The sequence below is a fragment of the Xyrauchen texanus genome, chromosome 19 (assembly GCF_025860055.1).
Source record: "Xyrauchen texanus isolate HMW12.3.18 chromosome 19, RBS_HiC_50CHRs, whole genome shotgun sequence".
NCBI lineage: Eukaryota > Metazoa > Chordata > Actinopteri > Cypriniformes > Catostomidae > Xyrauchen > Xyrauchen texanus.
The window spans coordinates 4,466,623-4,480,245 of NC_068294.1; the positions used below are offsets into that span (position 1 = coordinate 4,466,623).

Genomic DNA, 13,623 nt, shown 5'->3' on the forward strand with positions numbered 1-13,623 from the left:
TCAATTTGACACGTGCCACCTACCTAAACATGGTTGCAGACCAGGTACACCCCTTCATGGCAATGGTATTCCCTGATGGCAGTGGCCTCTTTCAGCAGGATAATGCACCCTGCCACACTGCACACATTGCTCAGGAATGGTTTGAGGAACATATTGAGGAGTTCATGTTGTTGCCTGGCCTCCAAATTCCCTTGATCGGGATGTGCTGGACCAACAAGTTTGATCCATGGTGGCTCCACCTCGCAACTTACAGGACTTGAAGAATCTGCTGCTAATGTCTTGGTGCCAGATACCACAAGACACCTTCAGGGGTCTTTTAGAGTCCATGCCTCAGCAGGTCGGTACTGTTTTGATGGCACACAGTTATAATGTTTCAGCTCAGTGTATATTTCCAATATATTTTTCATTTACATTTATTCGTTTAGCAGAATCTTTTATCCTAAGCTACTTAAAAATGAGGAATACAGCAAAAGCGATTCATCCTAAGAAGGATATAATATGTGAAGTGCTACAGTAAAAAGTTTTGAATTGCTCAGAGAACTACAAGAAGATAGGAAGGTCAGAGACAGTAGTAAAATAATAGATAAAACAAATAAAACAGTTAGTGCATTATTGGGTCAGGTGCTTGCAGAGAAGATGTGTCTTTATATGTTTCTTGAAAGAGGCTGGAGGATCATCAGCTTGGGTGGAGTACAGAAGGTCGTTCCACCAGTGAACGGTGGAAGTGAAAGTCACTTAAACTGATTTTGTGGCTCTATGAGATGGCACAATGTGGCACAGCTCACCCTATGATCTCAAGCATCTGAATTGCACATAGAGTTGAAGTATAGCAATGCAGTTGAAGTATATTTCTGTAACTGCTGCTCTCCTGTGATTTTCACGCAAAACAGTCTCTAGAGTTTACTCAGAATGGTGCCAAAACCAAAAAAAGCCTTGTTGATGAGAGAGGTCAACAGAGAATGGCCAGACTGGTTTGAGCTGACAGAAAAGCTATGAGCTACAACAGCAGAAGAACATGTTGGTCAATTTATTAGGACCATAGTGTTCCAAATAAAGTGCTAAGTGAGAGTGTGTGTGTATATATATATATATATATATATATATATATATATATATATATATATATATATTATTTCAAATACAAATCTACTCCCCCTAATACCATATGGAACAGCTTATCAAGCAGCAAATCATGGTCCCACCCACTCATGGTCCGAACTTCCTGTTTTAATAGGAAATACATTATCTTAGGAAAGAAAACTGTGCATCATCAAAGCATATCTTGAGGTTTTTAAAAACAAAATACTCAATATAATAGCTCTGAAATCTAAGTATATATCTGTAAGCTCTTTTATGCAGCAGAAACGCCGTTTTCATGAAAGCTCCATACATGCCTGCTGTTACAGTTACGCCGCTAAGGTTTTTCTTCATCCTTACTTTCTGATATTCTCCATCGTATTATTTGTAACATTCTATTGACATAACTATATCCAGGTGGTTTAACTGCTGCCCCTCTTTCCTAAACAATCACAAGGTCATGAACCTTTGTATTTTCAGTTGATGGTCTGAGATAATTCACTGATGTGTGAATGTGTGTGTATGTGCTCATGGGGAATAATATCCAATGAGGAGTGAAGGGCCTCCATTGGGGTTTGGTTTTTCTGCTGATAAGTAAGGGAACTTGGATTTGGATTTGGAGAGAATCCAAATAGCGGTCAATTGCCTCTGGCACACCTCCATCCAACATCCTTGGAAAGGTTGCTGAGGTTTTTTTTCCCCTTAGGAGATGGGCTGGTTTAGAAGGATCCATACAGTTCCCTTACAAAAATCAAGAGTTACAACTAACTAACTCTAACATTGTCTCAAATTGAATACTTTGTTTGTTTGTTTTTGTACTACACTGAAGCATTCGCTGTTTTTTTTAGCAAAAGGAAATTAAGTTTCAAAGTAATGAAGTTTCATTAGCTTTAGTGCGCTGGCCAAACTCAGTTCAACGCTTACTGTACAGTATATCTTAAATAATTTATACATCCACAGTCTGGGTGATGGTAAAGCATCCAAATCACATTTGCATGGTGCTGTATTAGGTTCTCTAGTTGCCAAATTCACTGTTATTTACAATTGCAGGGTTCATACAGATGAGTCTAAGTTAAATCCAAGGACTGTTCAAGCACATGTTTATTTGTTTTTAAGGACTATGCTTGAGATGTCATTACAAATAATTCTTTATTTGTTAATTTTAAATAAAATAATGTATTCATTCAGTTCATTTCATTTACTTTCATAAAACACCACTTATTACAAGTACAACACATCTCAACGTGCATCTTTAACGATATATTCTCAGTAACAATTCTTGGTTCATTCATGACGAAATTGATGTGCACTTGTAGTACGCACTATGCTTTCCAACAACAGAGAATAACTGGATCCGTAAACAGTAGTCCATATGACTCATGTGCTGTGTGGATTCATACTCGTTAAATCTGCCTATAAAATATATATTTTTTAAATCCTCCAGTAACAACTGATTGTGCTTGGCCCATTTTGAACAGCGCTGCCAAAAGTAACAGGTGTCACGTGACAGCGTCATCTATGCGCTGCCTGCTTCATCAGTGGTCAAGTGGTCTGTCGTGTTTTTCCGAAAACAAATAAATATATTTCATTTTATAAATGATCTAAGCACTGTGTTTTACAATTTTCTTCTTTCTTGGCCTGGTAACACCACCCCATCCACTACATAGGGAAAGCCACGACCGCTAAGTACATTAAGTGTCCAGGTACTCCTAGTTGGTTATGATAAAAGTGCATTAAAAAAATTAGTCAGCAGTTCTTTTTTTGGTCGTTGTTGTTATTGGTATTTTCAGTGTAAATATACTACTCGCAATATACTACAAAAATCGAGAGTTCATGGCAAATTGTGCTCCTCCGTCTGGTACCTTGACCCTGCCCCCTTGTTTGCCCTGTCTTCTCCTTGTTATTTCTGTCACCTGCGCTCCTCATTAGCACCCTGATTTCTCCCTCCTTATATTCCCTTTGTCCGCTGTGTTTTTGTGGAATCAAATGTTTGTTTGTCGTGTTTCTGTTTCTCAGTGGTCTGTTCATTGCTTTACTAACTCTTTGTTAGATTCTTGTTGCAGTGTCTCTTTCGCCTCTTAAACTTTTTTTTTGGTGTGTTTTTTTCTGTTCTGTTCTTCAAAACCCTGACAACTAACACTACAAAATAGTGTAGAATAGTGTAGAAGAATGTGATTTGGGACATGGCTAGAGGGCCTCAGGCCTAATCCTAATCTGTTTTTGTTTTAAAACTTGGTGCATGAGTATCAGTTGGTTCGTGAAGCAAAATATGGCTTCAGTGTGGATGAAAGGTGTAAATGTAGTAAATTCAATGTGATTTCAAACAAAAATTAATTTGTGTGGAAGTGGCCTCAGACAGAGAGTCCAGGCTATTTGCTCCCATGGTTACATTAAATTTCCGATTTACCTGCCCCTAAAGGTAAAATTGAAATGGTTTTCGAAAAAAATAACCGTGCTTGGTCATTTTACATGTTGGTCTGAAAGATCAATGTGGCCTTTTTTTGGGGGGGGGCTTACACCCAGTCTATACCAGACGCATCAAGTGATGTGATGCAACGTCTTTTGAGGCTGTCTACACTGAAAGCATTGAAGTAAACATTTTAATTGGCATGCAGAAAGCACGGACCAATCCGTTTTGAGGGTGCATAACCTGTATCCTACTTCATTTTTAACAGATATCCACTGGTTCCACATTTATTTATGATATCATTATTATAATGTTATTGTTGCTAAATCTGCAGATACATGTGGTAGGAAACAAACAATTATTTAAATTAGTTGACCAAAGACAAAAACAAAACAAGCTGGCTGTGATGTAATTGTCTGAAGTTATTTAAATTTATTATACATTTCATAGCACAAATATTCATACATACACTCACTGTGTTACGTAAGTAGGTGAGGCAGACGAGGAGTGTTATATCCTTCTTATAACCGTATTTTAAATCTGGTGTCTTACTAGACATTTGAAAACAAATGAATTTTGTCAATGGATGTCACACCTACTGACTGTTTTGCTGAAATGTTGCTCTTTTCAATTGGAGGACTGTCACACTTGCTGATTCAATATGGAGGAGGAGCGAGACATACTGACTCCCCCTGACTTTCTCTCCGATTCCCAGTCACATGAAGCTCTCCAAAATAACAACAGGAGTACAGTGGGAATATAAACAATTGTAATATGCTTAGGTTGCAGTTCATGTAGTAACGTTAACTTATACTGCAAAAATCCTTAAACAAGAAAAAATTACTTGAGAAAGCAGAATAGCATAACATATTAAGTCTTGTTGTCAGAGAATTTTTGTGGGTTTTATGTTTAAAAAAAAAATCAGGGTAAGAAAAATAAACTTTTCCTTTGAATCACGTCTTTAAAGTCTAAGAGATCCCTATTGCATCGTGCAGCCAATTTGTGTTCAGTGTGGACAGAGATTACTTGTATCTTGAATCTTATTGCGTCGTGGTTAGGACATGGTGTATTGCCCAACTCAGATGTTTCTGTAATAAAGTGGCAAAGGAACTAACAACCATTGATAAAAGTAAACAATTTTCATCTTCTCTGAATGCCGACTGCATGGTTGCAACTTAACAGATTGCCAACTAACTGCACTTCTCAGTCATTTATAATGAAAAAAAAAAATCACAGTGACCCATCAAATTAATCATCATATTGTGGAAGGCTGACTTTGAACTCATTTCCTCACACAACTTCAAGCCCCACTCTCCACATCCTCCTGGGAGGTGTTTAGGGGACTCAAAATCAAATTTTTAAGTTGAACTTTGTCAGGGTTGCTGCATACAGACGGCTCATCTCTGGGGTGTTGCTGTTAGCCTGATTAATGGTTCATCAGATTACGTCGTTGAACGAGGTGAGTCCCTGGGAGTGTTTGGGGGAGTGAAAGTGTCTGACCGGTGATTAAACAAAACTAAGTGGGCAAAGAGGATTAGTCACACTTACATGACAAACACAGGTGATTAAATGTGGCTCTCTTTTTCTGCCTCTCTCTTGCTGTCCTGGCAGTCAATGCACTCATCATTAGGCAAAACCGGTCAAGAACATGTGTGGGCCATATTCATCACCAAAATCAAAAGTGAGAAATTAGAAATTATATTTTGCCTAATGATAATTAAAATGATGACTATTCTTTAGAATCATTTTCCTTTTTTATTGTGACATTTTCCTGACAATTAAACACATTTTCCCCCCTTTACCGTAATGAAAATAAAATCTAATTCTCATTACTTTAGTAAAGATATAGCAGTTAAAATGTAATGTATTGATGCTTCATGGTAGAACTTGTTGTCCAGCCCATTGATTAATGCTGAATTGAAAATAAATATATATATATATTTCAGCAATTTTTACATAATAATGTATTACAGTAATGAGAATCTAAAGAGAATCATCTGAGTATTATAGGAATTGCAAATATATTTATACAGTACTGTGCATTATTACATGTCTCACAAAATCTTTTGTATTAACTACAAGCATCAACAAAGTATTTCAAACACAACTCAACATATATTCAACATTCAAAAGCTGTAGCCTACATTACTACTGAAGGAATAATCTTGCCATTAAAATGGATACAAAAAGAGATGTTGTAACACGGCTTGATTGTTTTAATCATACACTTAAATTCCAAATCTTAATCAACAGAGTAGGGCAACATAACTTTGGCAATGAACACCCAAAACGCTTTAGTCTGTCCAAATTAGAACTGAATACCTGCTTAAAAACAGAAGGGAGTGTGCAGTTCCAGGATCATCTGCGGCTCTGTTCGTGACATCTTTCCCTAGGTGATGTCGGTGTAAATTATTAATCATATATTGATGTATTCCTATCAGGAGGACTCGCAGACTTGAATACATTTTTAGATTACATATATTTGATGAATAAAAAACAGGAATGTAATGTCTCTCTTTGGGGTAAGCCCCGTCTGGCGGTCCGAAGTTGTACTCGGAACTGTCATATCCTGCCGGAGATAGGAGGCAGGGGCAAGGAGTCTACCCAGATGCATGACGGGACTTAACTTGTGGCGGTGGGGTGGTGGAGGTTGCCGTGTTATCACACTGAAACAGCAAGGTGATAGATTGTGAGCAGACTAATAAAGTGATGGCTTACATTGGCTAGGAGTTACCTAGCTTACAGTGTGATGATGTACAGCTGCTAGTCTTCCTGCTAGAACTACGCTGCACTTATATTACCAGTACAGCACTCCCGTCGAGCAATGTCTGCAAACAGTGACTGTTTTGTAAATGTTTTTTGACCAATGCTGTTGTAATTGACTGCAGAAATAAAATGTTACCAGACAGGAGACAAGTCTTTGGAGACAAGATGCTTTGTTTTCGTCGCCAAACCTTGTGCTCCAGATGCGTCAACTTTAGGTAAACCGTGGTGCCAATGCTTACAGAACCGCAAGATAATTTTTTTTACAATGAACCATTAGACCCCTAATATACAGTGTGTATATACAGTTGCAATCTAAATTACCCCCACCCCCCAAGACAGTAAGGATTTACAAAGGTAAGCTTTTCTGATGACCCAGAATTTTTTTACTTTAAATCTAGTTGAGTGACACATTCAAAGTCAAAGTGTGAATATATAACCTAATATTTCTAAATAGCAGGATTTTTTTTTAAAATACAGCCATGTCATAATTATTCAAACCCTATTGCATATAAATGTTTCTTAAATATGTAAGGCTACACAAATTGTTTTAAAACAAAATGAAGTCATCAATCTGCAATGGTTCCTGGGCCTGGAGCACAGCTCACGGTCATGCCCCGCCACAGTCCCTTTCTTCCCGGAGGTGCATGAGGAGCTCACAAAGTCATTGCGAGCACCTTTTACAGTCCGGACATGATCTCTGAGCTCTCATTACCCTTGATGGTGGGGCTGCCAGGGGTTACTCGGTGATTCCCCTGGTGGATAAGGCAGTTGCGGTGCACTTGTGCCATCCGAGACTCCCATCCAAGGCATGTAGGTTTACTAAGGCCTACAGTGCCGCTAGACAGGCTGCCTCTACCCGGTACACCATTGTTCTTCTGCAAGTGCACCAAGCCCCGCTACGAGGTACCACCCCCCCATATGTCCAACGCGATTGTTCCCTTGGTCCCGCTTGCCCGGAGCTCGGGGGCATGGCCCGTGCTCACCAACCCATCGCAATGGCTGACCAGGAACGTCCAACTCGACTGAAACAATTTCAGAGGCTCCTGGGGCATATGGCATCCTCGGCGGTGGTCACGCCGCTCGGGTTGATGAACAGATACGACAGCCCCCTTGAGAATTCCCCTGAGGAGAGATCTCCTCTCTCAGAGACGGGCCACCATCTAGCACTTGCAACCAGACCTCTGGAATCTCCTCGTCTGGCCCTTGGGTGGGATGTGGAAGAACTAAGTGGCCTTCCGCCTGCGACAGTAGACACGATAACTAAATCTACGGCTCCCTCTACGAGGTGTCCTTCAAAATGGGAACTGCGGACATTCTCTGTCAGCGACACGTGCCTGGAGTTCGGTCCGGACTCTTATACCCGTATGTCTGGGAGTGGCATGCAAATTCCACTCACCAATTTCTATTAGCCTTTTCTCAAAGATCAGAGGTGTTTGAGGCTCCCAAGGGCGACAACCAGTGTCACTACATCAACACAATGTCTCATACCCTCCATCAGGGAACGGAAGTTACGAAAGTAGTCAAGACGTTATTTCATTACACAAGAAAGGTCATGGCTAAAAGTACATTTCCAAGGCACTTCAATTTCCAATAGACAATGTTGGCAGCACCATTCATACATTTTTTAAATAGGGTACAACAGCAACATCCTGGGGTGTGGAAGAAAGCAAAACTTCACCAAGGGCTCCAGTTGACTGAATATTCAAGAAGTAATTAGGAAAGACCAGTGGAGTCCTGGAAGAAGGTTTCTAGACTTATGACACTAAACTGAAAATTAGTTTTAGACCCATGGGTCAGCAGTACGTCTGGAGTAAGATGACAAGGTGATGACAAGAACGATACCATCCCCACAGTCAAGCATGGAGGTGGGTCAGTCCTATTATGGGGGCGTTTTGCAGCTGCAGGAAACAAATATCCTGACTATGTGACTGACACACTATGGATTCTATCAGGTATCAGGCCATTTTGGTATGAAAAATGTGATGCCGTCAGTGAGTAAATTGAAGCTCGGTGATCACAGGACTTTCCAGCAAGACAATAAAACAGTATACATCCAAGTTGTCCAATATCTGGTTCAGGGTTAGGTCATGGAATGTTCTTAAATGGCCCTTTCAGTCCATCATTAAAATCCCATTGCATACCTTTGTTGGGATTTCAAGGAAGCAGTGGCAGCACAGAAACCAAAGAATGTCAATGAGCTGGACGCTTTTGCTCATGAGAAATGTGTAAAAATACTATTAAAGAGGTGTCCGAAGCCTGAGAACACTTACCTGAAACCTGAAACATTTATTTGCTGTTATTAAGGATAAAGGATGTTCCACAAATGAATGACTTTGGGGGTGGGAATATTTTTGACATGACATTTGTGGAGAGATTTAGCTATTTTATATTTAAAAATTTGGGTAAACTGAACTCTTTGTTCTCAAAATCACTCAAATGTGTATTAAAAACTTACTTTGACTGTATACTGAGGTTTTAGTTGATGTGTTTTCATTTACATCACCAGAATGTATTGCTGGTCAGGGGGGTTGTATAATTTTGATTGCACGCACACACACACACACACACACACACACACACACACACACACACACACACACACACACATATTCATATATAAACTGTATACATAAAAGCAGCAATTAACAGGGTTCAAGTGCTTTAGATCCTTTAAGTGCATTGAAGGATACAAAATACAATTCAGATATTTTGTTAACATCTATCATATAACATGCATAACTTGTGTCTGCTTTATTCACCACAGAATAACCATTTAAACACATGTAAAATGTGATAGTCTCTCCCGGTGGCCAATTTATTATTCTTTTTTTTATATTTTGCTCTGGGGACAAATGTCAAAAAGGCTTGCCACATATCCTTCCTGTACACATTTGTTTACCTTGTCTATTAGCTGCTGAACATCAGTTGGCCTATGGTGGCCATGTTTTTCAAGATATGAAACTGTTATCAACGATCTTTATGGCACCTTAGAAAAAGACACTGCATGCAAAATGTCAAGTCGATCGAAACAACGGTCCCATATTTAGAGCTACTTTTAAGTTTGTGTCCTCAGATTGTGCCCTTGTACAGAAGTGTTTCGCATTTGGTGTAGATATCTCATTCTATTCAAGAGTTATAGATATTTAAGTAATAGTGGCTATGCTTTGCATCAAGAGTTCTTTTTTATATAAATAATTACTGATAATGGAATTACAGAGAATCTTTCTGCAATGCTTTGGTTATGATTAGTTGAACAGCCTAGGACTAGTTTGCAAAAGTAGGTTTAGGAAAAATGTTCATGGCAGAAATATACACTTTGTTAGTCTTGAGTAGGGCTGCAACTAACAATTACTTTGAAAAAATGTATTAAACTAACAATTATTAGAATGATTAATTGACTATTCACCGATTATTGCAAAGATTAATAATTAACTCTTAACTGAGTTTTCTGCTTGTGCCCCAACTTAAAAGGTTGTATCTTAAATATAAGTGTATTTTGTATATAAGTGTATTTTGTATATAAGTATATTTTTTCACTTGGTTTAACTTCTGCGAGTGCAGTAAAGACAAAATGCACTCATATTCAAGATCTATTCTCTAAAAGCAAGTCTAAATATCTTATATGCTGCTTCTCAGGTGAATGGGGTGAAGACTTCCTCTCTCACCTTTCTGTACACTTCAATCCATTTTTAACTCACTAAAAAACAAACTCTCTCTTATTAATAAAGCTGCTTATTGCCACCATAAGAAATACACAGTGACATATATTATGGTTCAATAAGTCGCGAGCCATCACGTTATAATCTAGCTGCATTAAGTGTGCATGCCTGAGCATCCCCGTGAAAGAGTGTGCATCAGACGGGTGCAGTTTCAGTCTCTCCCCCTTAGAACGAGACATTCACACAACTCATAGAAGAGGCGCTGACCTCACAGAGAAATGCCAGTTTCGGAGTTTGTAGTTAATTACGTGACCTGCATTCGTATTATTTGAACTTTAATAAAGCTATAACGCATTAAAACTCCATTTAAGATGTAACACCATGGTGTTTCCTTTAAAGAGCTCTGACTCCGCTTATTCCACAACGAGAGTGCTTCTGAATTTACTTATTTGGTATTTTTGTATAATTCCCTTGTACTTTGCAATCTACAGCTGAAGCTCTTTGGAAGTTTAGAGTGCATCTGGACTGTGATCTGTGTAATTCTTCATCATTAGAGTTTCATATGATTTCATGTTACGTTAAATGAGATCAAATGACTATTCAACATTGTCGTTGTCGATAATGTCGACTATTAATTTAATTATTCCAATGATATAACCCATTTGATTGTGTGTACAGGAGTTATGTATCAAAATGTGATTTTCTTGTTTTGTTTCATTTATTTGTCATGAAAATGTGAAAAAAAGGTCATGAAAAAAATATGACCCTAAAACTTGGCTTGATTTTTGGTGGATTTGGTGTCGTCACTCTGCGAGAGGGATGCTTTTCGGGGGGCCATTTTCAACATCCCTTAGCGTGGCCACCGTGGGGCACAGCCACTCGGAAATGCCTCTAATCGCCTCGGGCAGACCCCCTGGCCAACACGGAGAGGTGCAATGTGACGGCAAAAATCATCTAGGTATAAATTAGGTGGGGTATGTTCACCCCGGCACCTCCCTAGATCAGGCACAAACCAGTCAAAGAGTGCTCACACACACACACAGTCAAGAAATTGTGTAATATATACACACATTTCAATGTACACTTTGTGCATACACAATCTTTATACATCAGGCTCCTGGACATGTTTTCATTAAATACACCCCATTTAATTCTGAGTGAAAGTCAAATACAACCTTCCTGAAATACCATAGACAAGGTGAATGGTGTCCACAGAGTAATCCAGAAACAATTAAATCAAAGCAGCTTTAGCAAACATCAAGCCCTCATCGACACAGATTACATGGTCATTTTAGAAATTCAAATTAAGGTCAACAATCTCCACAGAAGCATATTGTGGTCAGTAGTGTGCTCAAAACAATAGTGAATGAGTGTACAATAACAGTATTGCTGCAAAGTAGTCCTATTCTTAATCAGTATCATGCTTTTGCAAGTGTGGCAGGACTAGATAAGACACTTGCCTTCTTAACCTCGTATTTAATGGCCAGTTTGACTCGGCTGAGCAGGGAGCGATGATGCTGCCCTTCCTCAAGCTCTGCTGAGATATCTCCATTCAGAATGGCTTCCACCTCCTCAGTGTCCCTACACAGATCCAGAACGCCAACCACAAAGTCTTTACACTGCATAGACAACTTCCTGTAATTATTCTGGAAAGACGAAAATAAAGGCAAAAGTTTGTTTAGAAATGTCAAAATGGGAACTCAGTTTACAGGTTTATTTCCAGCATGTTCAGTTGAGAAGGCAGTCAGATTTAGAGAAGCACTGCAGTAAAAGGTTTATAATACAACATGTTTTAAAGATCATTTTTATAACATAGTCTGGTGACAACTTGTAATAATTGCATTGACTAAATATAAATGAATGACATTTAGTCACATAGAGACTAGTCTCAGCCTCATGGGCAAATCAATACAATACAGGCATCACATTTTAGCTGGCCTCCTATCCAACACTTTATTTAATAAAGGAAACGTCTCTGAACTAATTTATTGACTAATTCCATATTTATATATGCAGTTCCTTCTCTTGACTCGTTCCAATCCCCAATGTTGTCTTTCTTCCATGATACAGAAAAAAAGTGATTTTCCTATTAAAATCATTGTTAGGTTTATAGGGTTTGCATTAATGGTTAAGTCAAGCTTTGGGTTAGGTTTTAGGTGTTTGTAGGCTTGTTGCATGTTATTAGTGAATGTGTGTTTATGCTTTACTTCAATAAAGGTGAAGTGTGCCATTTCTGCACCCAGTCTGATCTCATTATTATTGATAGATATTGATAGACTTTTCAAATTACACATATAAACTTAAGAAATATTATTGAGAGTATGGCATAAGTATAATCTAACAGTGTGCAGTTCTATGCAGTGTCTACTCTACAAATGTCAGGTAAACATATCAGTCTGATCTCCCAGCATGCAATGCTGCTGAGATTCTGGTCCAAAATTGCCTTGTTGTGTGCTTTATTGTTTACTGTGAGGTTCATTATATCAGACCGCCAGGACGAGAACAAATCTTCTCTTATCAGCCCATATGTTTTATCAGAATCAAACTTTAGACATCATGACGGTTATCAAAGTAATAAGGCACTACAGAAAAATTGTTCTCTAAGAAACAAAAACATATGCACGTAGAAGTCATTTTCCCTAGAAGTCAAAAGAAAAATGCAATTATATTTAGAAATAATAAAGTAATTGTATTTTAAAACAAAATGAAGCCTATTTTAGGATCATTATAATTTTTTGCATTGTGACGTAATTTTTTACAGAATTTATCACTTTTTTCATTACTCTAATGTATTTGGATGTTTTACATTTGAGTTTTGTTTGTAATTCCCATTATTTGCAATAGTGATTCTCATTACTGTATTGCAGTACAAAGATTACTGGAATATAATGGTTTTTTTTTAAACATCCAGTGAGCGTCAGTTCTGAGGATAGAAATGTCTTGTTGATGAGAGAGGTCAACAGAGAACAGACAGACTGGTTTGAACTGACGAAGTCTACAGTAACTCAGATAACCACTCCGTACAATTGTGATGAGAAGAATATTATATCAGAATGTTCTTCTGAGAAGCGGGCTGGCGCTGTTTGAAATATAATCATCCCCTCTAAATAATGGTATGTGATATTTTCTGTTTATTTTTTTGTAAAGTTATAAGTGAAACCATGGAATTTAAGCAACACCAACGTAATTGTTAAAAATGGTCAGTTTGATGTTTTTACTGATTGCAATAACATGTACAGAGCATTTCTTTATATAAATGATCAAAATGAAACACTTCTGATTTGTCTGCAAATTTCCAAGCATTTGTTTAGTTTTGGTCATAATGCTTAAATGCACTGGAAAGTAGAGTTTCTAAGCTTTCAAACAACAACTAATTTGTATTGGTCAAGACTATAGTTGTTAATATTTTAACAATAATTTTTGGGCCCATTCGAGCTTAAATGATTAATATGATTTATTGTATTTTATTTATTAAGATTAATATTTTTTTGTGGAATTATATATAACTGTGGGTAAAGTTTGGTCTAAAAGATTTTGTACTGTAAAAAAAAAAAATCTATTTACTTAAAGTGAATCTCTGGATCCCTCTAATCTACTAGTCTCAATGCTTAAATTGATGGAATCCTACAGTGAATCTGTTGTTCCACCAGACAGGTTGTCAGACAGTTTGACCTTGACTGAAGAGCTGAATCAGCAACATGACAATGAGAAATC

The 13,623-nt window shown here is 38.0% G+C and overlaps 1 protein-coding gene across 1 annotated transcript in view; it reads right to left on the reverse strand.

Annotated features, from left to right (window-relative positions):
- The window catches only part of LOC127659534 (short transient receptor potential channel 3-like), a 96,990-nt gene that overhangs the window by 57,815 nt on the left and 25,552 nt on the right, over positions 1–13,623 (reverse strand). The window contains exon 4 of the mRNA XM_052149398.1: positions 11,370–11,555. Within this exon, the coding sequence (XP_052005358.1) occupies positions 11,370–11,555 (186 nt within the window). The remainder of the gene's footprint in view (positions 1–11,369; positions 11,556–13,623) is intronic.